Source organism: Arvicanthis niloticus, chromosome 9, assembly GCF_011762505.2.
Source record: "Arvicanthis niloticus isolate mArvNil1 chromosome 9, mArvNil1.pat.X, whole genome shotgun sequence".
In the NCBI taxonomy this organism is placed as follows: Eukaryota; Metazoa; Chordata; class Mammalia; order Rodentia; family Muridae; genus Arvicanthis; species Arvicanthis niloticus.
In genome coordinates, this window is record NC_047666.1 from 59,903,672 (window position 1) to 59,929,605 (window position 25,934).

The following is a 25,934-nucleotide window of genomic DNA, read 5'->3' on the forward strand; positions in this document are numbered from 1 at the left end:
GGGTATCCATCCCTTGTGCAGTCACCAAAGGTTGATGTTGATGTCAGGAAGTGCATGCTGACAGGAGCCTGATATAGCTGTCTCCTTAGAGGTCTGCAAGAGCCTGAAATATACAGAGGCTGATGCTCACAGCTAACCATTGACCTGATGATGGGGTTCCCAATGGAGGAGTGAGAGAGAAGACTGAAAAAGCTAAAAGGGTTTGCAGCCCCATGGGGAAAGCAACAATACCAACCAACCAGAGTTCCCAGGGTCTAAACCACCAGCATGGGAGCACATAGGGAGGAACCCATCGCCCCAGTTTTATACATAGGGGAGGATGACATTGTTAGGCATAGGTGAGTGAGGAAGTCCTTGGTCCAGTGAAGGCTGAACGTCCCAGTGCAGAGGAAATCATGGATGGAGAGGTAGGAATGGGAGGGTGAGTGAGGGCATATCCTCATAAAAGCAGGACGAGGGGGGATGGGATCAGGGGTTTCTTAATAGGGAGGAAATGGGAAAGTGGATTACATCTGAAATGTAAATAAAATATCCAATAAAAAATTTTGAAAAGTATAAAACGTCCTACTATGTTTTCTGTTGTTTTTGTTTCGTGTGAATGTTGGGATCCATGGACATAACTTGAAGCACTAAAATGTACAATAAATCTTAATGCATGCTCTGTTTCTCCCACACCTGGGTGTCTTTGACTCTCATGGTCAGTGTGAGAGACCAGACCAACTCCACCTTGGGTTCAGGCTCCATCTTAGAGAAACTGACCTAATTTTGAACTAGAGATAACCAACAAGCCTGCACCTAGCACTAGTCTCCTATTGATTAATTGGGATTCAGAGGTCCATCAATGAAATACATAAGTTTTGTGTTACTCTTTTTTCCAAACCAGGGTTTTTCTCTGTGCAAGCCCTGGCTGTCTTGGACTGGCTTTGTAGATCAGGCTTTCTGCAAACTCATAGAGATATGCCTAACTCTGTCTCCCCAGATTTCAGACTAAAGGGGTGACCCACCATGAGAGGCATAAGTTTTATTTCTTTTTCATCCCTTACATCACCTTCTGGCATGTTCTTTCTTTTTACTTAATGCCTCAACATTATAATTGATTCAGCTTCTACTATGCCCCTCCTCAAGCCAATGTCATAGAATCTTTGCAAAAATAAACAGCCCCATGATCTAGAATAGAAATTCTAATATGGTTTCCAACTCATACCTTAATATCCTTCCAGAGGAACTGACCTGCATCCCAAATACTGACACCTCCACATTTGAAGCTATCACCTTGAGTTGCACAGGTTATACTTGGCCTCCTAGTAAACTGTAGAGATAGAAGCGAACTTCTAGATGAGGTTTGTGAACTTCTGTTCTAACAAAGATGATTAAGGCACAGTGACTTGTAATGGGTGAGTTTTTGAGCTTTCCCAGTATCCAAAGTCAACTTTTTATACACAAGACACATAAAAGTACATGCTTGGATGATCAGAGACAGGAGAACATAAAATCTCCTATCTGGATGATTCTAGTGACTGTCAAATAAGGACAGAGACCAGAGAGTGCTACTAGATTCTAAGTGAGTAGAAGCAGGGAGGTGGCAAATGTCACACAGTCATAGCATAGCCACCTACTGCAAAGATTTACTGGTCATTAGGACTGAGAGAGTCTGCTCAAACTGTGGCCTTGATCCTTTACCAACACTATCCAAAACTCTTCTGGCACCTTTCCTGAAACTTTTGTAATTTATTTGAGTTGTTCTTAGGCAACCACTGAACACAGTGACATTGACAGAGAGCAAATATTCTATGTTGCTATTTGTACACCTTGGGCAGAGCATTCTGTCCACACAGAGGACTCATAAATAAGCTGCTGTGGACTGGAGGACTCTGGACACAGTGTTGAGGAGGACACCATAAGCCCCGTCCTCCTGTCCTTTACCACACCATGTGGAAGGACAGACAGGCTCAGCTGTGCCTTTTTTCAGTTCTTCTTGCCTTCCTACCTTCTTCTTCTTCCTTGCTCAATGGAGACCCGTGAGTACCTCCAAGGCCCTCTTCCATATCAACCCTCCTCCAATCAAAATGATATTCCTTTCTTTTCACAGTCCCTTCCCCTGAAAACATTCCTAAGTTATTTTTGCTTTTTAATTAAAAAATAACTGTATATATGTTCTCTAACATAATTCTAGGTAATCTTTTTTTCCAACTCTAAAGCAATCAGTGTCTAAACTGAGATGTGGTGTGATTTAGAATATTGTACCCCTTATTACTGAACCAGCAGTATCTCAAATCCCAGCGGTCAGAGGCATTCATGGGTGTTCAAACTATTTAATCGCTTTGAAAATAAACATTTAAATTGCTGGCATTCTTGGTTGGAAATATGCAGCCTATAATTCAACCTTGAAACAGATAATACTTCAGGTACATCAGAACCCTGTGGATGTTTGTGTGCTAAAACAATATTTCTATTAGGATCAAAGACCTTGGATTAAACTACCACTAGAATTTGTTATTTTGTTATTTGTTATTTTGTGTCTAAAATAACCATATAATTAAGATTATATTGCTGAGTGTGGGTTTTTTTGTATCTGTGTTCTGAAAATAGGTTTAAGGTGGCAAAAATATAAAGCAAGCTAGTGATATTTTTGCATACTGTGATATAGCAGTGACAGGCTAGATTTGGGGGGACAAAAATCTCTAAATCTAGGAAAATGTAGAGAATGATTCCTACAGAAGCCTTTGGTACTTGCTAAAATGTAACATAGGTGAATCATGCAAGTTTGAATTTCATGGTTACATTATAACTCTTAGGTTGAAGAGTACCCAGAAATAAAAACAGAGTATTGAGGGTTTTTTTTTAAGAATCTAAAAATGGTAATGAAAACCAATCATGATAAATTTTTATGAAAATAGTAATTATTACTCCCATATTTTCATTTTAAAAAATAAAACCGTTCTAGACCTTGAGTGCTTGCTGCTTAGTGAAGTGAGGACATGCCATTTGAACCTGCCTTAACAGCTATCACTGATGAAACTGATGATTAATAAGTTGATAACTGTCTTGCCACTCTGCTGTGTGGCAAGCTGTGACAGCTACCACAGTGTCATCCTACCATCTCGGGCTGTGGAAATGTGAATGATAATGGTTACTGTGATGAAACTCCAGTTATAGACAATCAGATCTGCCATCAGCTGGCTGGAACTCCTTCCTTTCCAGGAAGTATATGGTGCTGGCCCCTTCCCAGCTCTACACTGAGACCCCTGAGAAAATCTGCCTCCATCTCTACCATCTGAATGAGACAGTGACTGTCACAGCTTCCTTGATATCACAGTTGGGAAGGAGACAGCTGTTCGATGATCTTACAGTTGACAAGGACTTGTTCCACTGTGTTTCCTTCATTGTGAGTACTAGATACTTGTCCTGATTTGTTTTATATACTTATGAACATGTGTGTGAATATGTATGTATAGTATTCAGACATATTTTAAAAGGTATATCTAGAAGCATATCCATGAACTCAAAACCATAGAAATTTAGAACATTTCCCCAATAAACAAATACCTTAGATCATCCCACCCCAAATTCTTTCATTTATTAGACATAATTCTTAATAACATTCTATTTACCCCCTAAAATGACTATGTTGCTGTTACACACATAAACTCACATTGACTTACACAAAAGGTTGTGTTTTCTTTTCATCCTTTTTTTCCCCTCACACAGTTTTTCTATTCATATAACACTTAAACAGAAACTGATGGACCCCCCATCTCTTTCCTGTGAGGTGGAAAGAGAGAAAGTTAATGAGGTAATCTAAGAAGTGCAGAGAGTCAGATGGTGAAGGTTCTCGTGTTCTCAGATCCCTAGATTATCCTCTTCTGAAGGGGAGGAGTCTCTTGAAATTGACATCAAAGGGCCAACACATAAATTCAACAAAAGGAATACTGTGCTGGTGAAGAACAAAGAAAGTGTTGTCTTCATCCAGACAGATAAGTCTGTGTACAAGCCAGGACAGTCAGGTATGAATCTCCATGGTGGGCAAAGGAATTAAAACACCATCTTCAACATGACATGAAGAAGGCCTGGGTCTTTGGATCTCACTAGAAAATTCTCTCTCTCTCTCTCTTTTCAGTTAAATTTCGGGTTGTCTCTATGGATAAAAATCTACATCCCCTGAATGAGTTGGTGAGTCTTTTATCTATAGGTATTGATGAGTTCTTCAAGACAAAAATGTCAATGCAATATCCTAATTTTCAGGCCGTTTTCAAGATGAGTTGGTCTTTTTGTCTATTCTGCTTTTTTGCCAGTTTATATTTATAATTCGGTTACCATAGGCCATACTATGGCTTCCTTTTATATGAGTGTCTGTATTTTGTAGTCCATTAGTGGGTAAGCATCTCTGGGTTTTCTTTATATTTTGTGGTGACTTACAATGTATAGAACCTCATGTTTTTCAGTCATGTGTTTTGCAGATTCTGTTACTTTGTGTCATCCTTAAAATTCCATTGCTAGTATAACAAAGGTATTTCTTACACAATCTTAATATTTTTATAACTTCATATTTAACACTTGCGTTCTTCCCTAATCAGGCTCTTTTAAGAATAAAATTGTGTTTCAGTCTCTTGTTTTGTATATGAAGGCAAGTTGTGGGTATCTGTGTTAAATACACTCTACTATGAATAAAAGCTTCTTGATGAGGGCCAAGGGATACTTTAATCTATAAATATAAAGATAAATTAGTAACAGTTGGTTTAATACTGTGCCTTTTAGCAGCATAATAATACTGGATTCTCTCCTGGGGCCTCTGATGCATGAAACCCCAGATTCTTGGCTCTACAATCATTCCAAGTATCTGATTACTTTTTATCACATTGAACTTGCTGAATTAACTAGTAAAAATTACTTACCTTGGATTCCAATAAGTTTTGTGTTCTGGTTATAAAGTGGTCTTTCTGCTACTGTTTGGGGTTCATTTCTCTGCCACTTAAAGAATTAAAAGGCAGGAAAAATCTTGAGCACAGTAGACAAAATCAGCCAGTGAAGAAGTACTTTTATTAGAGGTGAGGAAACACAGACACTGCAGGCACATGGGTGGGAAAACTGCAGAAGGGGACTGGGAAGTCCTGTCTCTCTCTAAGACTGGGGGCTTTAAGGATCTATAAGATGTCTTCTTTCTTTAATTTAGCATTGATCAGTTTGATTGAAGACAGAGACTTTAGGGCGAACTTGTCCTGGTCTTGGACTTGAGTGTGTCAGACTGGTCTACTGCAGAGGTGCCCTTGTATTAGGAGGCAGAGCCTCATGGTAGGCCTTTAGCTATTTGTCATAGATCAGGAGTGTGAGGGGGAAGGCAGAATTATACCATTTTTATTGTCTGTTTGTGATTCCTCTTTCTGTCTGTCAACCTACCAGGAACTGGTCTAATTTTTACTCCCTTGTTCTGATAGGAACAATTTTACTTCTTCACTCACAGTTTTTATAACTTAATTTTCTTTGCTGTCCAGTTAGGCCGAGGCCTACAGGCCTTCTGTGAAAGATTTGGGTTTTTTTTTTTTTTTTTTTTTTTTTTTTTTACAAATTTGATTACTTTGCAGTGTCAATTGTTTTGTTTGTTTTGTTTTTGAGTCATGGTTTCCTCTCCTGTAGCAATGGAGTAGGCTTGGCTGCGAGGGAGGAAGCCACAGTACCAGCTTCAGTTCTCTACACCCTTTACCTAACGTGTGTGGTGTCTTCCACAATAGAATATTATCAACTAGTTATTGCAGGCAATCAAGAAGAGTGACAAGATGCATTATGGTTTTGGGGTCTCTAGGACCTCTCTGACAAACAACTCATTGAAGAAGTATCTCATGCCTAATACTGAGAGCTTTGTTTAATGACTTTTGACCTTCACGTCCAACATCATCTAGACATGCAGGGTGTCTTCCTACATCTCTCCTTTTAATGGATGTTTCTTAATCTGTGTATAAAGCAGTAGGTTTCCACATGGCTTTTTCAAAGATGCTTAGTGTTGGTTAACCCTCTCACCTCTCCCACCTCACACACTGATTCCTGTTTCAACTTTCTGTATGTCCCCCAGTACACTGTGCTTTCATGTCACCTATATCATGCTATTTCCCCTATGTGAAGAATCCCCCCCCCAACCCCAGGTTGCCCTCTTCTGGTTTTCTCACTTCCACGGGTACTCCACATTAAACATATAACTAAATATTTGAAGTGAGGAACCACATTTGAGAAAGAGCACACAGCCGTTCTCTCTCTGAGCCTGCCTTATCTGTGTGTGTGTTTTTTTTTTTAAGTTTTAACTATTTGCCTGCAGGTTTTGTGACTTAGTTCTTTATAGCTAAATAAAATTCCATTTCAAACACCTGTACCATATTTTCATCATCCGATTCATGGCTTCTTTTCCTTCCTTTCAGAAATGAGTTCAACATCGCTAAAATTCCCTTACAACTGCCATTGCTTGCTCCTTTATTCACTGCTAGAATGGCTGTGTCTTTTTTAAGCTGTGCTCACCTGAAGTGAGCTTGCCTCTTGAGACAGCTCAGTTACTAGAGAACCTTAAAATGACTTTGTCACTGTCTGTCTTTACTGTGTACACTTCATCTGATTGATCAGAAACACTTCACCCACCAAAGCTCTGAACATGCAGTTTTTGCCCTGGTCAGCAGCAACTCTCTTCTGAAGCAAGAGCAGCTACTGAGCCCTTTCTTGATATTTCTTGGGCAGAGTTAGGCACTGATTTATTCTGTTGAACTGTACTCAGGAGGTGAGTACTGACTACACAAGCTGATCCCTTAGTAGCTCATCAGACAAGGAATGGGAAGGCACTGCCTCCTGTACAGTGGGTGTATATGACTTGCCCAGGACACCCCTAAGTTATACATTTTGAGTGGATATATTTAACACTAGTAACCCCAATTCACACTAAAAATGTTTCTGATTTGGACATTAAATTTTGTAATCTCCATGCTGTGAAAGCTCATGTCAGGTGGGTCTCCCAGAACATCAGAGAAATCCTGCACTTGATGTCCCTCACAGTTTCCTTTCTGAGTCCCTGTCCATTGAGTGATTCATATAATGCAGATAGTTCTAGAAAATATACGTAAAAGTTTTCTATGGTGATGAATTTCCTTATAATTGACTTTATTACTAGATATTAAGTTCATCACATTTTGGCTGAAACTCCCATCCTGTGGCCTATTCTATAAATGTATTTAATTTGCTGTGTTAGTGAAATTTTTAAATCAGTGGTTCGTATCTTTCCTAATACTGTGACCCTTTAATGCAGTTTCTCAGGCTGTGGTGACCCCCAAACCACATTTTTCTTTTATTTTTGTTGCTACTTCATGACTATAATTTTAATATTTAGGAATTACAATGTAAATATTTGTGGAAACAGGTTGGCCTGCTGTTCTAAACTAACATATTTTTCCTTGTGTTTCAGTTTCCTCTGGCTTACATTGAGGTAAGAGTATTAAATGTTTCATAATCAGAGAGAAATCAATCTTATGAAAGTAACCAGTTATTGGAATGTTGTTAACTGGTTTGTTATTTCCCAGGTCACCTTTATTTCTTCCTTTCCCAAAAGAATATGACCAAGCTCCCAAATGCTTCCACCACCAACACAGTGATCCTAGATGCACTGCTGACTTAATACTTTATTGACTTAGAGAACTTACAACCTCTTTCACAGGATCCAAAAACGAACCGAATTATGCAGTGGCGGGATATTAAGACGGAGAATGGGCTTAAGCAAATGTCCTTCAGCCTGGCAGCAGAGCTCATCCAGGGCCCTTACAAGATAGTGATGCAGAAACAGTCAGGATGGAAGGAAGAGCACTCCTTCACCGTGATGGAATTCGGTATGGATTGGGAAGCCCAAAAAGAGAGAGTGGGTGTCATAGGTTTCTGCTCATCATAGGATGCATTATTTTTTTATTGGGTATTTTATTTACATTTCAGATGCCATCCCCTTTCCTTAATTTTCCTCCTAGAAAACTCCTATCCCATGCACCCTTTTCCTTTTTGCTTTTATACAATTTTTTAAATGTTAATCAAAGGCTTTATAAGTTTGGTAATGCTCAATCAGAAGTGTAACCCAATACCCAGCCTAGATATATCAACTATCTTTGACTGGTGGAGACACGTGAACATCTACCTCCACGTCCCCTCCTTTCTTTCTCTCTCTTTCTCTCTCTCATCACCTAGCTTCTCCTCTCCTTCTTCTCCTCCTCTCCTTACTCCTTCTCTTCGACTCGGTACTCCTCCTACCTAAAGCTCCTCCTACATATCGCTTTTCCTATTAAAATAAAACTTTTTCTCTCAAAATACAGTTAGAGCATAACTATACAAATTTATGTCAGTAAGGTGCAAGATAGACCTAATACCCAGTCCATCATTTTGTTGACTAACCAGAACCTCTGTCATCTCTCCTAACTAAAACACTTAATTCTGAACCTGGCTTTTTTTTCTTGGCTTTAGAATGAATGTCGTCTAAAAAACATCCACTCTAATCTTTTCTCTCAAAGTAAATAGCCAGGATTGGCTATAAGACTATAAGTTTTCAATCCTGTCAGAAATCCAGAATGGCTGAGTTAACTGAAATTATGGGAAGCACAAAGTATAGCTTCTAAAACTTAGCCAATTTATGGATACTGCTGAACATCTGGACAGTTCCAATACTATAAAACGTTGGAGCATCTGATCTTCAGCCTTCTGGCCCAGGATCATCTGATAGACCTTAGTAATTCAGTTATTAAGGGCTGATTACTCTGTCTAGGTAGATATAATCAGTTGACTATTCTGCAACTGTGTCCTTTTCTGGACAGTAATTTGTCTGTAGATGGAAAGAGGCGATTCTTGCCTACTGGCTGTCTCTCCACAATTGGAGTAACTCCAAAGATGCTCAATTTCTTCTTAGAATCAAAGACAGGAAACTGTCAGGAGCAGACAGGTCTCTAATCAAAATGAACCTTAATACAGAAATGTTTGTAACGTCAATTCTGTAAACTTCTGACGTTTTGAAAACCAACTATCCAAATAAGAAAGGCTGGGTTTCATCTGACCCCAGCTAAGGTTATCCATGTAGCAACATGGGACTTCCAAAAAGTTCTAGGATTTTTCTGAAGCAAATTACTTGTTTGTTGTTTGTTTGTCGTATTTAAGTAGATACCCCTGTGATTTTCAGGTAGTGACATAATGTATAACCATTCAACATCCTAACTTTATTGGGGGAACATGCCTTAATAATGGGAACTCACCATTTCTGGGCAGAGACTGATCATTTAGGCAACTAGACAAGTCACTCGGCACCTGAATGTCTCCTCTCTCTCCCAATAGTGCTTCCTAGATTTGACGTCGACGTGAAGGTCCCAAATGCCATCTCTCTGCATAATGAAATAGTCAATGTGACTGTATGTGCAAAGTGAGTTACCTGATTCTGTCCTTCTACCCTGAATAATGTACTCAGACACAGAAAATCCCTAGAATAATGTATCATTGAAGCATACACAGAAATGCTATAGTTGTGTTTTTCCCACTAGAATGTTTCCCCTGTGGTGTTCATTTGTGTCACTTACTACTCTGCATCCATTACTGCGTAATCACTCACTGCATATGTTGCTGATATCAATGGATAAAATGAATTGTATGATGCAATTGCTGCCTCTGAAAACAGGAAGGGACCTAATAAAATCCACTGATCCATGTGAACAGAACACAGGCACTCAATCTAGGCATCTCGCTGCCCTCTTATAGGCTGACAGAAAGAGCAGAGAAACAAGAGCTCCCAGTCTGCCTCCAAGGCAAACCACTGCCACTCAAGTTTAACCTTCAGACACCTCAGTCTTCTGCTTGCATTTCTGTGCATGATAAATGAGGACATTGTACTACAGCTAATGTTTCTATTGAAGTCTAGAACCATACAAGAAGGAACTTACAATATGTGCCTGAATCAATCAGAAGACACACACCTCAGCTCACAGTTGCTAGTCCTTACAATGGACAGGCTTAAAAACTAAAACTAATAGAACAAAGGCAAAGGATCAAGGAGGTTTGTTAGATTAGGATTCTGACTCCTTTCCCATGCTCCCGTTTCATCTCAGCCCCATCATGTAGTAGCTGGGGATCCTAGTTTGGTTACTTAGCCTTTTTCAGAACCACAAAGGGGAGAAAACCATGTCTTCAATAGATTCTTAATAGGGCTATTTTTAATTAATTAATTATTTATTTATTTATTTATTTATAAATTGCAGATTCTTAACATATACAGTTAGAAAGTGTCAGTAGGTAATAATAATGGGCCATGTTTGTATCATTATAAAACTACACAGAATCAGTGAGAAGTCAGTAGGTGTCTGCTTTAGAAAGACCCTTGGTCTCTGTGAATTTATCTTGTGTCTTGTGACAGATATACCTATGGAAAGCCTGTGCCTGGAGATGGAGAGATAAACATATGCCAAGAATTTCAATTATCTAACTTTGATAATGTGTTTACATGCAGTTTATTCCTCCCCGAGGTGAGTGAATCTGTTCAAAGGCCTGTTTTAAATATCCAAGGTTAACTGACAGAAAAGCAGACAGCAAAGATAAGAGGAAATGCATGCCCAGACATTGAAGGAGGATGTCTGGGACCTTGGGCTGTAACTCAGGAATAGAACACTAGCCAGGCATGTGTTCAATCCCCAGAAGCCCCCCATTGACAAAAGTGATAATCCTGGGACCCACTACTATTAAAGGCATATTTTAACAACTTTCCTTGGCCACCAAATTTATTTTGAGTATATATTCATGGTACAAAATAGTAGGTTTATGATATTTCCATACATGAGTGTCATATATTTTAACTACATTCTCCTGTCCCATTGCCATCCCTGCTCCCTTAGGACCTTACTTTTATGTGTCCTTTTCCTCCTCCTATGTCACCCCCCACTTCCTTTGTGCCTTATAGACTATCTTTTGCAGGTGTGTTTCAATTCGCAAATATAAAGTGTAAGTAAGCTTTGTTACTATATATTCATTCAAGTGTGTCATGAACTTGATTCCCTCCATTATTATGTACCTCTTTCTTTCCATCCCTCCTCCCTCCAGACCCTCTTTCTTCCCAAATAGAACAACTTCTGTTTTGCTGTGTTTTGCTTCTCTTTTGTTTTATCCCATATGACACAAAACATGCACTGATGTGTGTTAGAGTCTGGTATATTTTGTAAAAGGTGATAATCTTTATATCCATAACATTCTCCTACCTGGTTTTGATTATCAATTTATCAGCTGGTGGACTCACTTGGCTGTCACTCACATAAGTGAGAAGCCATGAATGGGAACATGTTTTGGTGTGCTGATAGAGATTCCATTTGTAGATTTCTGACAGCTGAGCATATGGTACCTCGACCTTCCATTTTCTGAGGAGCTTTTATACTGATATGGGTAGTGTTCGTACCAGGTTGTATTCTCACCCACAACTTATGAGATGTATACGACTTCAGGCTCTGTGCTCACGGATAAGCGTTAGAGACAGCAGGAATGTTAAACACACAAGCTTGTCTCCTCAACAGATGAGACAAGGCCACACCTGAATCTATTTCAGACTCTTCCTTTCTAGACTTGTATCTTGATCAGTTTCTCAGGCAATAAAACCCATCGTTATGGGAGATGTCATATGTACTGTACAACAGACTGTGTGACCTGTGTGTTATCTGTAGGGTTAAGTGACTCCTGATGCCCACAACTTTTAATTCTATCTCAGGCATTCTCAGCACCTATTGGTTCCCTGTAGCTCTTGATCTAGGGGTGGGGCTTTGTGAACTTTCCCCCTTCTACCATGTTAGCAGGTTAACTTGCTTTACCATTATTTAAGTCGTGTTCAGGCAACCACTTTGTTGGGATTTTATGGGTGTCTTGTTCCAATTGTATCTGACAGCCACTATTTTTGCAGCAGGCTTTCTGATCTTTTACAATCTTGCTGACCCTTGTTCCATGATTTTCCCTTATCTTGCTATGTAGGGTTATGTTGGAGATGTATTGTTGGCATTGGGCAATTTTAGGCAGTTATCTGCATTTTCTAGGGTTGTAGATCTCTATAAAGATCTCTGACTGTTGAAAAATAAGATTCCTTGATGAGGTGAGAGCCACATGCATCTGTAAGAATAAGGGTAAATCTTTAGGTACAGTAATGAAATATATTGATCAAGGAAAATGGCAGTAGTAGGCTTCTCTCTCTAGAGTCTTTTGAAGTTATCCATTTCTTCTTAGTTTAACACTTGTGTTTTGAATGAATGTAGAAGTCTGTCCACTTGTTTTAGGTTTTAGAAATTAATTTCGTACAGGTTTTTGAACTATTCACCTACAATATGCCAAATCTCTTTAATGTCTGTGTAATGTTACCCTGCACATACCTGATTCTATTAATTTGGGTCATTTTCTTTCTTTCTTTTGGTTAATTGTGCCAAAGATTGGTCTTGATCTTATCTTCCTAAATAACCATCTCTTAGACTCATTTTTTTTGTATTCTTCATTTCTGCTCCAATAGTTTCTGCTCCGGTTTTTATTATTTCTTCCTCTCTGTTAATACAGAGTTTGGATTGATCTTACTTTTTTCTGAATCCTTGATTTATATCATCGAGTCATTTGTTTGTGTTATATCTTTTCTTTATTTTCAACAGAACTCAGAACTAGTTATGTCTCTCTCACTTTGAATATCTTCCAAAGGCTTTTGTGTTGTGCTATTATTTTCATTTAAATCCAGGATTTTTTTCTCTCTGAGCTCTTATTTGATTCATTCATTATCAGGTAGGGTATTGTTTGATTTTCATGGATTTATGTAATTTCTATAAATCCTTCTGCTGTTGATTTTAAGCTTTATTGCATTGTGGTCAGATAGGGTGCACTGGGTTATTTCAATTTTTCTGTATTTGTTCAGATTTGATTGGTGTCTTGCTTTGTCATCTATTTTAGAGAAACTTCTGCTCACTGATTCAAAGACTAAATATTCTTTGGTGTTTCAGTGGAATGTTCTATAAATATCCATTAGTTCCAACTGATAAATTGATGTCATTTAATTCTGACCATTCTGTGTTTATTTTTTGTTCAAATGTCCTATTGGAGAAATTAGGGTACAGAAATCAACTATAACCACTGACTTGGGTTTCATCAGTGTCTTGAAATCAAGTGGTATGCCTTTTATGAAAGTTTGTGTGTTAGAGCTTGGTTCATAATTGTAGTGTCTTCTCAGTTAATTGTTCTCTTTATCAGAATAAAGTGTCCTTCTTTATCTGATCTAATAAATTTTTGCTTCAAATCAGTTTGGTCAGATATTATAATGGTAATGCCTGCTTGCTTTCTGGAAATTTGTTTTGAATACTTTTCCAATCCCTTCACTCTGATGTATCTACCTTTGAAGATAAATTGAGTTTCTTGAAAACAACAAAATGACTGATTTTCTTTCTTAACCCATTCAACTATCCTATGTCTTTTGGTTGGAGAGTTGAGGCTATTAATACTTAAAGTTATCATTGAAAAGTGGATCTTGATTACTGTCATTTTACTTTTGGTATTATTTATGTTTAATCTTATTTTATGTTTTAGGATTTACAGTTTCATTTGTTTTCTTTCAGTAGCCTGTTAGCTTTGCTTTTTTCTCTCTTCAGTCCAAAGTATTGTTTTTAGTATTCTCTTTAGAGGTGGTTTGGTGGGTATACATTTTTTAGCCTGTTTACAATTTTGTCAGTTTTAGGAACTTATTGAGGCTTTTAAGTTGTTTATGCCCTCAGTTTTATAAGTCTTCTAAATGTTCTGAGTCTAAGTAAGCCTCCTTTCTGATGGAATATTTAAATTCAGATGAAATGTATATACAATGGTCTAAGAATTATTAGTTTTGGCCAGATGATCAACTAATTAGTGTGTAGTAGTAAAGTCACCCATTATTATTGTACCTGGATCTATCTAATCTTTGCTTAATAGTATTTATTTCCTGAAATATGATGGGTTGTCATGTTTACTCAAAATTCTTTTTTTTTCAGTTTATTCCTTTCACTACTAGGTAGTGACTATTTTATTTCTTGTAACTACATTTGGACTGGTCTATTTTATCAGACATGAGTATATTGTTTCTTCTCAGCTTGGATTTACTTGATTTTTCCATTCCTAGTCTTTCATTTTTAGTGTGTGTGTGTGTGTGTGTGTGTGTGTGTGTGTGTGTGTGTGTGTGTTCTTTTTAGTCTAATTAGCTAGCCTTAATTTTTTCTTCTTTTAGCCATGAGGTGTGTTTTATTTTTATCAATCATACAACTAATTTTCTATAATATCACAGGGGAAACCGAACAGCCTTGTGGGTTCACAGTGCATTTTGTGTCTTCTGTCTGTCCATCTTATAGGTAGCTCTTCTTCTACATCATGAGAAGTGTCTCAGAGACTATGGGGTGATGTGGAAAAATCCTCCTAGGCTTCTACGAAATTTCACTCCTCTTTTTCTATTCAATGGTCTCTTTGGTTGGCAGGGTGTTCTTCTCATGCATCCCGGGTTTCTACAGCTTGGCCTTATTGAAGCTGATGATTTTCCCCAATGCTGGCTTATCTGCCATTTTCTAACAACTCAAGACTTGTTCTGAGCTGGTGCTTAAGGTGCTCCCACTCGCATTGCTGCAGCAAGAGACCTGGCTTGTGTATCTTAATTAAAGTGTTAAAATAACGTATACTTTGGATTATTGTTGATGATTGTGTGTTTATTCCTATGACTTTATTGAATGTTCTGGTTGGTTCATGTACTATTTATCTTTTATTAACCATCACATCTGTTGCTAATTTTCTCAGTCTTTTTCTGAATTTAGCATTCTTATCTTCATCTGCTTGTTTAAATTCTCCTTGAGGTCACTGGTCATTTCCAAAATTAGACTACTGGATTATTTGTCCAACATTATGACAAATTGTGTATCCTAGGATTCAGTTAGTGAAGAGCTATGCACTTTAGTACATGTCATACTTCCCTACTTGATCATGTTTCCTCTGTTTCTTTTTTTAAAGTTATTTATTTACTTTGTGTCCTGTCCACAGATTTCCCTCCCTTTTTCCCAGTCCCAGTCCTCTTCCCAGTCCCTCCTTCTCACCTCCTCTCATCCCACCCACTTAACCCTTTTCCCTTCCTCCCTGAAAAGGGAAGAACTCCCATGAACTTTAACCAGGTTTAGCATATCAAGTTGCAGTAACACTGGGGGCATCTTCTATGAAGGCTGGGCAGATGAGGCAGCCCATATAGGAGAAAGGGGTCCAAACAAACTAACATAAGAGCAGAAAACCGAAGTTGTTAGAGCAATGTGATTTAAATGAAATAATGTATACTACTGTGCCAACAATAATTGCAACAATGAAAAGTGGGGGAAGTAAGCTGTGAAGGCAAAATATAATTAAGAACAAAATACTGATTCTGGTGACTCTTATCTTTCACTGTTCAGATTAATGTCAATTCTTTCTTATAAAGACTTTTCTTTCTCACAGAACCACATTCTGGCAGCTTCTATGCACCATCTCACTCTAGAAATGAATTTCACTTTACTTACTGGCACTAAGTATCAAGCCAACAATGTCCTGCCTGCTGGTAAAATGTAGCATTGAGGTACATTCATGACTGTAGTTGCTATTTTAATAATAGGAAGTTATTATTAAATCCTAATGGCATGCAAGTTAAGTGTTCCATACATTATAATTGAGAGTTTACTTAATACTCCATAGTAGATATCACTTAATACTTAATAGATAATCACTATTTTTATAGATGACTAAGCCAAGGCAGCAGTGTGACTGGTCATGATCATGGCACACAACAGCCCTGTCTTTGAGCTGAGTCCCATGCTTATAACCAGAACACCATTCAATAAGTGCTCATTTTTCTGAAAGAAGTCCTCAAGTGTGGGTTTGAGTAGACCATCAATCTGAACAGTGTGCCATATTACCTTGCCTATCTCATATAGAAGCTAGACAACAATGGCTGCAGGACACAAGAAGTGAACATCAGGTATCTACAATCAAGGGGAACAGAGAGACAATATTGTAAAGTCCAGCTCCTTCATGTGAATGCAACTGTTACAGAAGAAGGGACAGGTATGTGAGTAACCTATGAATATAGAAGATGAAGCTGTGAAAATTGATATCTTCTCACATCGAGATGATGGTTCAAAGGATGCAGATTGCAAGCTACTCTCTAGCTTGGGCTTTCAATGTTGTCACTATTTTCTTCTTCAGGATTACAGTACAGTGAATCCAGAACAACTAAAGTTGAAATAAGCACAAGCAAGCTCATATTTCTGAAAGCAGATTCACACTTCAGACACGGGATTCCATTCTTTGTGAAAGTAAGGTGCTTTTTGGTTTATAGATGGTTAAGCTGTAAGGTGGTACCTCAAACCCAGGCCATTTTGCTCATTGTTAAATGTATCTGACATCATTGGTTGCAACACAACAAGTACAGCTTTGTAGTGTAGTTTGTACATCACATGCAATTCCCAGAACTAAACTGAAGACTTAGAAAGGTTATCAAGAGGCTCCAAATCTAAAACACATGCAGCAAAGTTTTTATTGATAACTACTGTGCCTTAAACCTCAAATGTGACTGTGTTTCTATGGTCAAGCAACATGTGCTACATATCCATAACAAATCCATGCTCTCCATTAGCCTCTGTGCCCTCACAAGTTGTTCTTGTGATTGTATCAGAGCATCTACTTCCTGTAGTTTACCCAATGAATTTGTTGATGATTTCTTATGAATAATAGGAAATAGAAAGCATCTATAAAGCATCTGTTATGATGTTAAGAACATGATATGGGGAGAACAACAATACCAACCAACCAGAGCTCCCAAGGTCTAAACCACAGGCCTGGGGGCACATAGGGAGAGATCCATTGCTACAGCACTATATGTGGCAAAGGATGGCCTTGTCAGGCATTGGTGTGAGAGGAGGCCCTTGGACCCATAAAGGCTGAATGCCCCAGTGTTGAGGAATGCAAGGGCGGAGAGCTGAAAGTGAGTGAGTGGGAGTACAACCTCATAAAAGCAGGAGGAGGGAGATGGGATAGAGGTGTTCGGGGGGGGGGGGTGAATGGGGAAAAGGGATAACATCTGAAATAGAAATAACGAAAATGTCTAATAAAAAAGAATATTATACCTCCAGATCCTATACTTTCACAGCACAGCTAGTTCTGCTGGTATAAATTTTTGAAAACCAGTTTTTGCATGCTGAATTAGTTGGTGCATCTTTGGAATCTTTATATAATGCTGAAACAGGGTTTTCTCTTACATTCTGTGTCATGTTTCCATGCCTAGACTATACTTTTCTTGTTCAATTTAGGTCCGCCTAGTGGATCTCAAAGGAGCTCCTATCCCAAATGAGCAAGTCTTCATCAAAGCACAAGAGATTAGCTACACCAATGCTACTACCACTGATCAGCATGGCCTGGCAAAGTTCTCCATAGATACCAGCGGCATCTCGGTCCATTCCTTCAATATCAAAGTAAGTCAGAAATGAGGAGGGCATAAGACACAAGGTGAGGCTTTGCAACAGCATGAACTCAACAATGGCTAGCATAATGAAAAAAAATATTGCATACAAACTCTCTTACTTTAGAGCAAAACCCAAAAAGTTTCTGATCATCAATAAAACTATGATCATATGTGAACACATTTTTAACATAATAGGTTTTTTTCATAGTCTCTTTTACTTTATTTATGTTTTAAATATCTCAAGTTACCAGGCAGTGGTGGCTCACACCTTTAATCCAAGCACTTGGTAGGCAGAGGCAAGCAGATTTCTGAATTCAAGGACAGCCTGGTCTACAGAGTGAGTTCCAGGACAGCCAGGGCTACACAGAGAAACCCTGTCTTGAAAAACCAAAACCAAAAAAAAAAAAAAAAAGAAAGAAAGAAAGAAAGAAAGAAAGAAAAAGAAAAAAAGAAAAAATATATCTAAAGTTAGGACTTTCAAGTAAAAAGTGATTAAAAGTCCGTTTTTGTCTACTTAGTAAAGAATAGGTGTTATGCAAACTCAAATTTATTACCTCTGTATGATACCAACATCTTCATGTCTTGTGTCTTAACTGGGTTGCAGGTGCCTTGAAAGTCTGAGAAAAAGAAAAAAATTGTATAGTCTATAAAGAATAAAATTCTACAATAAATAATCAGATAGTTATCAAATAAATAATGTACCTTCTGCTGTACCTCTTATTGTTAACACAACTAGAACAGGACAAATACAAATTTGGTGAAAGGAAGGAAATAATAAATATGACTGAGAGTAATGATGGGGACCAAAGGGAACAGTAAAAAGGTCCAGTGGAACCAACAATGATTCTAAAGTCACAGAGATAACTGAAAGTGATTAGCCCTCATCTAAACCCAAAGAGATTTAAAACCCAAATTAGCAAATTAGAGATAACTATTACAGCACATACTATGAAATCCATGGAGTTCTTAGAGAATAATCTGAACACTTTCATTCCAATAAATTTAAAAAATCAAGAAGAAACAAATGAATTTCTGGATATTTATATTCTAACAACAGTGAACCAGGTGAATATAAAAAACCTAACAGATCAGCTATGAAAAATAGATTTGAAGAAATAATTAAAGGAACCCAGCACATTAAGAGCTGAGACTGGGAACTGCCGAATTGAATCAAATTTCAAAAATGAAATATTATTGTATAAAGATTCAAAAAGAAATACCTCCAAAGCTGTTCTATGAATCTAGAATAACCCTGGGGCCAAAACTAGAAGAGGACACACTGACAAGACATCTTCAGACTAATTTACCCAATGGCATTAAAGGAAAGTCTGGTTTGAAATTCCTCCATGTCAAATTCAACCACACATTAAGCAAAACATTTACCATGATTAAACTGATTTCATAATAAGATGACATGGATGGTTTCACATTTGTAAGCTGACAACTCTAAATGGCATATAAATTAGAATCAAGAGTTAAAATCACATGGTCATCTTAGTAGAGCCAACAAATAGTCTATATTTAAGACATCAATGACAAATGGTCAAGAAACACATGTGAAGATGCTCAGCACATGTGACTCTCAATAAAATGCAGGCTAACACTATGCTGAGAGTTCATCTCACCCATCAAAATGGCTATCAGGAAAGCAAATGTTGGTAAGGTTATGGGAACAAAGGAACCTAGATGCACAGCTGGTGCAAAGGTAAATAGTATGACCATTAAGCTCAGAGCTTCTACATAATCCCAAAGGGAAGCCAGTATACACTACAGGTATGCCACGGCCATATACATCCCCATATGAATGAAAGCTAACATATGTTGGAGACATCTACAAACCATGGCTATCTCAGCAGTTCTCAGCACAGTTGGGATATGGAGCCAACTTTAATGCCTATTGGTGGATGAGTGCTTACAGAGAATCTCTTGGTCAATGTATGGAAGCATCACCTGTCAATAAAATGCTGTTGGACTATATTAGCTTAGGCAGAATTTCTGGGATAGTTAGGCATGGGAGATTCACCCCAAACTGAGAAGAAGTAACCCCAGAAAAGAATAAACAGTATAATTGAATTAGGAGCTAACAGGAGAAGCCAAAGTTTTTGGAATAAATAATTATTCATAATAATTCAGTCTCTGAGTCATTATTTCCTGAACTTGGGCACAGCTGAAAAAGCCCACCATTACTTGAGTAGACAGAGAGTATTGGAATTGTGTACATATTGGACTTTTACTCAGATATTTATGATAGAATCATCTTATCTATAGAGAAAAAATGGATTTAGCAAATTGTCAATTAAGAAAAAGGATAAGACTAAGAGAAATTATCCCTCATATGTGGAATCTAGAGAAAGAACAGGAATGAAAGCAAGAGGGTCTGTTAAGGAGAAAGAGAACCAAAGGGAAATATAGGATTGGGTACTGGGATGAATGAGTATGCTCAGAGTACATTACATTAATGTATGAAAATGTTTCCATCAACCCATTATTTTGCACAGTCATAATGCACTAAAATTCATATATGTAAATTTTTTTCATTATATTATTAGATGCACATTAAATGCTTTCTTTTTCTGAAAAAATGGAAAGCTTTTCTTTTCTCTCTTCCCTGGTATAAATATTTGCCTCCATTCTGAAAATTCAGGGTGTTAGACATCAATTTATTTAATAAAATTCTCCTCCATTTTAATAAGCTGTACAAAATATTGGATCATTAAATGAGATGGGAAAATCCTCTGATTGATCACAGAAGAGAGGTTCTGCCTGCTAGACAATCTACAGCACAGTACTTTGTTGTTTCTCCAGGTCTACCACAAGGAGGAAAATTCAGGTTACTATTCCTTTTGCATGGAAGAAAGACATGCAGAGGCAATGCATAGGGCCTATGCTGTTTACTCCCCCAGCAAAAGCTACATCTACCTTGAGACAGAGACCAGCAGCATCTTGCCCTGCAACCAGATCCACACAGTTCAGGCACATTTTATTCTGAAGGGGAAGGACTTGGGAGTGCTGAGAGAGCTCCTTTTCCACTACCTGGTGAGTTCTGGCTCCACATTGGGGGGGAAAAAGACCTCCTCTCCTGACCATGTCTCTCCTGACACATTGGGTTCTAGGCTGGATATTTCTGCCTGGAATACAATAGATTCTTCCATTTCTTCTAGCACACTTAGAAGAAAGCCTTCTCAATTATATATGTAAGCTTGGAAAATGCTTTCCATTTTAGGTCATGGCCCAGGGCAGCATCATCCAGACTGGAAACCACACTCATCTCGTGGAGCCAGGAGAATGTAAGTGTCTCCCATACAGTAACATTTCTCCAACTGAGAGTCCACATGCTCACCAAGGGAATCTTACCACTGAGCAACTAACATGCCATCATGCTTCTGTGTCTCCATAGACACTCTCCACAGTAGGAACTCATGGCTCTGCTGTCCAATGTATGCTCTCACTCATGACCTTCAGGAAAAAGTCTCAGAGTCCCAAACTGAGTATCATTCAACATGGTGAAATATCTACTGTGAATTGTAGCACCTGAATAGACACAGTGCTCCAAGATACATTCTACATGAGGAACCTATGCATTCACATACAGATTATCCCCAAGGCAAATAAGTTATCTTAGTGTCTGTCCAAAAACAATCTGGAGGGTGCCAGCCTTGGTCCCTGCCATTCTAGCTACACTGATTTTCCTGTATTTGATTCATTTTTATTATTTTTAAATTGTGTGTGAGGTGCCTGTGGGTAACTATGTGCATGTCAGTATAAGTACTCTGAAAGCCAGAGGCATCAGATCTCCTGGATATCCAGAATCCAGAATTACGGAATTCTGAGCACCCTGGTATGTGTGCTGGGAATCAAACCTTGGTCTTCTAGAAGAGCATCATTTGATCTTAACTTCTGAACTATCTCTCCTTTTCTTTATTTTACTTTTAAAGACATTTTCTTTATTCTTTGAAAGTTGCATATATTTAGACAGTGTATTTTAATCATACCATCTCTCCACTAAGCCACCTTGACTCCTCCCTGCCTACCTCAAAAGGCCTCTTCCCTATATTATGTCTTTTTTTGAGACAGTGTTTCTCTGTGTAGCCCTGGCTGTCCTGGAACTCACTCAGTAGACCAGGCTGGCCACAAACTCAGAAATCCACCTGCTTCTGCCTCCAAAGTGCTGGGATTAAAGGTGTGCACCACTACTGCCCTGCTTCTTTTTTTAACCTACTGAGTTTAGTTAGTGCTACCCATACATGATGAGGTATTGGGCCAGCCTGTGAAACATGGACAATCTACCAGGGGTCATATCACTGGTGGTATCTGACTATTCCTCCCCTCCATAGCCATCAACTTTCAATAGCTCCTCAGTTAAGAGTGGGTCTTCACAAAACCCTCCCCTTCCATGCTGGAATATTGATTGGCTTGCTTTTAGTAAGGTCTTGGGCAGGGAATCATAGCTGCTGTGACTTTGTGAGTTAAGTCACCCTGTCATCCCCTGGTGATATTTGCTCAGTTCTACCAGAATGTTACTCAATTGTCACTCTCTTAATGGGGCTTATTGCACCCACTCCTATTAAGTTCCCAAGTTATCACTGAATCCTGGTAGTCTCAATGCTCTGATCTTGCCATCCTTTCCTTCCCAAAGAGCACTTACCACATGCAAACACATGTTCTATACTTTCCATCATATTATTCATTTCTCTCTATGGCCATATCAACTACATGGAGCACAATTGAAACCCTATACTATTTACAGGAATCTCACTCAAGTTAGTGACAGTAAAACTCTTTTTTATATTGAATTAAAAACAAGACTTATTGGGAATAATTATGTAATTAATCTAATGGCTTAAAAATAATTATTGGCACTGGCTAATAGCAAGTTTTAGATGTAAACCTGCTTGCTCCATACATTCACAGATGTCTTTCAAGTAATTTCTAGAAGTGGTGGATACTCAGTGAATGGTCAACAAATTTACTGAAAAGTGGTTTCTCTGTTATTGAACAATTATAAAAAACAATTTGCCTATTTAATAAAATATGCAATTAGTTCTTCAACAAACAGTAAGTAGGAATCAAAGCACCCATCTTGAGAAACAATAAGAGAGACTTCAAAAATGCATAAATTTCTCTCAAGAAATGTAAATACTGTGAACATTGCATTGAGAAAAAGTTCAATACCAAAGATATAATTATTATTGCCAAATGTGGCTTGCTCCTCTGAGACGATTATTAATTTTCAGCTTCCTGAGTACCAGGCTTTCCTCTCTATTAATCTTCCTTATATCTAAATAACAAGTGAGACAACAGCCAAGGTTGTCTCATCCCTTTTCATATCAGGAATATCTAACATGCTGTTTGGGATGCTAAGGTATACAAGAGATAAGAGGTTAGCATATGTCTAGCTATAAATAACCAAGATAACTTTTGACAGTGAACATCTTGGTGGAAGACATCTTTGGGATATCCTCCTGAGATCATTAGCATGCAGACAACTAACCACAGGACAGGAAGACTGTCTTCCACATATGGACAGTCCTCCAAATCCCTGTGCTCAGTTATGTGGGTTTTTCCTGTCAGTAGTCTGACCCATGACCATCTCTTCCCACTCCCTCCAACTGCAGTAAAAGGCAGCTTTGCCTTGGAGATCCCTGTGGAGTTCAGTATGGTCCCTGTGGCTAAAATGCTCATCTATGCCATCTTGCCTGATGGAGAAGTGATTGCAGATTCTGCAAGCTTTGAAGTGGAAAAGTGTCTTCGCAACAAAGTGAGAGATTTATTACCTACAATTTCTTTTTTTTTAAAGATTTATTTATTTTATGTATAAATACACTGTTGCTGTCTTCTGACACACCAGAAGAGGGCATTGGATCCCATTACAGATGGTTGTGAGCCACCATGTGGTTGCTGGGAATTGAACTCAGGACCTCTGGAAGAGCAGTCAATGCTCTTAACCACTGAGCCATCTCTCCAGCCCTTACCTACAATTTCTATTTAAAAGAAGGAAGTCGTGAGGACACAGATTTCAGATGAATATGCTAAACCCAGTTACTGGTGTGTGCCTCAGTGGAAAAGTTGTGGACAGTACCAGAGTGCCAGATTTTAATTTACAAACCTCACACATAGTCGGAGGTTTAAGAGAGAGGAAACAAGGAAGGGGAGAACAAGAGAGGAGAACTGAATCCTTAATAACTAATTTAAAGTTGTATAACTTACATTTTTATTGTGCTGTCCTTCCTCATGAGTCTGAGAGGTCAAGCTCAGCTCAACATGCTTGTCAGCAAGCACCTTTACCCACTGAGCTATCTTAAAGACCCTTAATGTCACAGAGTCTTATGTGTGACAAGTCATACAATCCAGGCCTGTCAATTGTTAGTATATTTATTTTCCCTCCAGTTTTTCATTATGATTTTTCTATATGTGTGATAAGCACATAAGACCCTTTAATTTTATGACGCAATGTATTGAATGTGTGCTGTATCATAGATCTTCTTTTCACATTGGGCAGTTGGAACTAAGTCTGTTGGTGAGAATCTATGCTTTTCTTACTTTAGAATAGTTAACCACACCTCTGATCTGCTTTCACCAGCCCCTATCAATACAACCCAGTCCATGGCACTGTGCTTCACTGGCTGCAATGAAATAGGAAGCATTATGAGATGAAGGTGAATAGCAGAAGACCTCGTAGTCAGAGAGGCAGATGTAGACATATTTCTAATTAGAATACTTATTTTTCCACCCCAGGTATGAGTTTCATCATGAAAAAGTCCTTTCAAATGAGTAACTTTTTTAGTTGGTTGTGGCATGAGCCTTTAATCCCAGCTCTCGGGAGGCAGGCAGATCTCTGAGCTCAAGTCCACCTTGGTCTACAGAGTGAGTTCCAGGACAGACAGAGCTACACAAAGAAATATTGTCTCAAAAAAAACCTCATCACGAGAGAAGGTGGGGAGGAGGGAGAGAGAAACAGAGAAAGATATACAGAGAGAAAGACAGTGGTGACAGAGACAGACATGGAGAAAGAGGGAGAGAGAGGGATTTGGGTGATATGGGAGAGGGAAAAGAAGAGAAGAAAGGGAGAGACGGGGAGTGTAACTTCAGGGCTACAGAGTGAGGTGCTTCCTGCACTGAATTCTGATTCCATCACACATATAAAAGCCAGGCAGGACCAGAGGGTCCTATAACTCCAATATTGTGAGGGCTGGAGGCAGAGAATTGCCAGAACTTTCCTGCTGCTAATTTAGCTCCAGGATTATGAGGGACATTCTAAAAAAAAAAAAAAAATGAGGTAGAGATTGTGAAAAGGGCACCCACACCCTCCTCTAGCCTCTGCTGGGTGCATGGGTACATACACCTGCACACACATGTGCATTACACCACAGTCACATTCATGTGCACACACACCAAAAATGAGCTATTTACAAGAATTTCAGGGAGTCAAAATTTTTCTCTGTTTCTTCGGAGTTTGGGTGATCCATTTCCTGTCTTCCTAAATCAATTCCAGGGGAGAAAGAGAAGCAATGAACCTCAGTTGTACTTCTGACAGTATTCACAATCTGAAAAAACAGATGTGCATGCAGCATTCAAGGGTGACTCTGCCTGGCAGGTTTCGGGCCGGCAAAAGAAGGAAACCACCACCCCCCTAAGTTTGATTTTTTTTTCACTCAGGTGGACCTGAGCTTCAGCTCATCTCAAAGTCTTCCTGGCTCACAAACCCATCTGCGGGTCACAGCTTCTCCTCAGTCACTCTGTGGACTGAGAGCTGTGGACCAAAGTGTGCTGCTCCTGAAGCCCGAGGCTGAGCTCTCCCCGTCATGGGTGAGTCCCCTTCAGCATCTGTCAAAACAGTTCAGCAGAGACCAGAAGTGACCCTGGTTCTGGTGAAGCAGTGATTGTTCAGCCACTGGGGCTCTTGAATGTAAAAACACTGCATTTAATGCTGACAGCATCTATAAGGGAGTTATTCATTATAAAATCCGGAAGAACAGATGAGAAAACTTTAGCTAATAAACTGAAGACAAAGAAGGAAATAAGGCACTCTGTGAGCTGCAAACCCTCTGTGTTCTTACTGCAGCTGTCCTGCCCCAGGAGTGGCTTGTCCCCTTCAGATGCCCATGATGGAGCTTTTCAGAGTCACACTGCACGTGGGAGCCAAAGGAAACCCTTTATACAAATAGAATCTTGGACATCTCAATGGTTCCCCCAAATAAGAAAAAATGGATATTAAAATTTTTAAATTTTAAAATGGAAGTTTCTCAACTTGTTTTGAAAATTCTTAGAGGCACAAAAGCAAAAATGAAACTATGCACTATTTACAGGAGTCTTGCCCAAAATAATGGCAGTAAAACTCTTCTTTATATTGAATTAAAAAGAGGACTTATTAGGAACAATTATATGATCACTTTAATAGTGTAAAAATTATTATTGACACTGGCTAATAGTATGTTTTAGAATGTACAGTGAAGTTCCCTGG

The 25,934-nt window shown here is 38.6% G+C and overlaps 1 protein-coding gene and 1 pseudogene across 2 annotated transcripts in view; one reads left to right on the top strand and one right to left on the bottom strand.

The window, feature by feature from the left end:
• The first annotated feature begins 1,825 nt into the window (after positions 1-1,825).
• The window catches only part of LOC117715737 (murinoglobulin-1-like), a 42,721-nt gene continuing 18,612 nt past the window's right edge, over positions 1,826-25,934 (top strand). For both annotated transcript variants that reach the window (XM_076940514.1, XM_076940513.1), the window contains exons 1-15: positions 1,826-2,018; positions 3,202-3,385; positions 3,845-4,004; positions 4,118-4,170; positions 7,433-7,453; positions 7,682-7,850; positions 9,328-9,412; positions 10,397-10,505; positions 15,948-16,077; positions 16,219-16,328; positions 17,322-17,483; positions 20,279-20,509; positions 20,697-20,760; positions 23,089-23,231; positions 25,130-25,279. In XM_076940514.1, the coding sequence (XP_076796629.1) occupies positions 1,930-2,018; positions 3,202-3,385; positions 3,845-4,004; positions 4,118-4,170; positions 7,433-7,453; positions 7,682-7,850; positions 9,328-9,412; positions 10,397-10,505; positions 15,948-16,077; positions 16,219-16,328; positions 17,322-17,483; positions 20,279-20,509; positions 20,697-20,760; positions 23,089-23,231; positions 25,130-25,279 (1,860 nt within the window). In that variant the 5' untranslated portion in view covers positions 1,826-1,929. The remainder of the gene's footprint in view (positions 2,019-3,201; positions 3,386-3,844; positions 4,005-4,117; positions 4,171-7,432; positions 7,454-7,681; positions 7,851-9,327; positions 9,413-10,396; positions 10,506-15,947; positions 16,078-16,218; positions 16,329-17,321; positions 17,484-20,278; positions 20,510-20,696; positions 20,761-23,088; positions 23,232-25,129; positions 25,280-25,934) is intronic.
• Positions 10,512-15,938, bottom strand: LOC143443523 (thymosin beta-10 pseudogene; annotated as a pseudogene).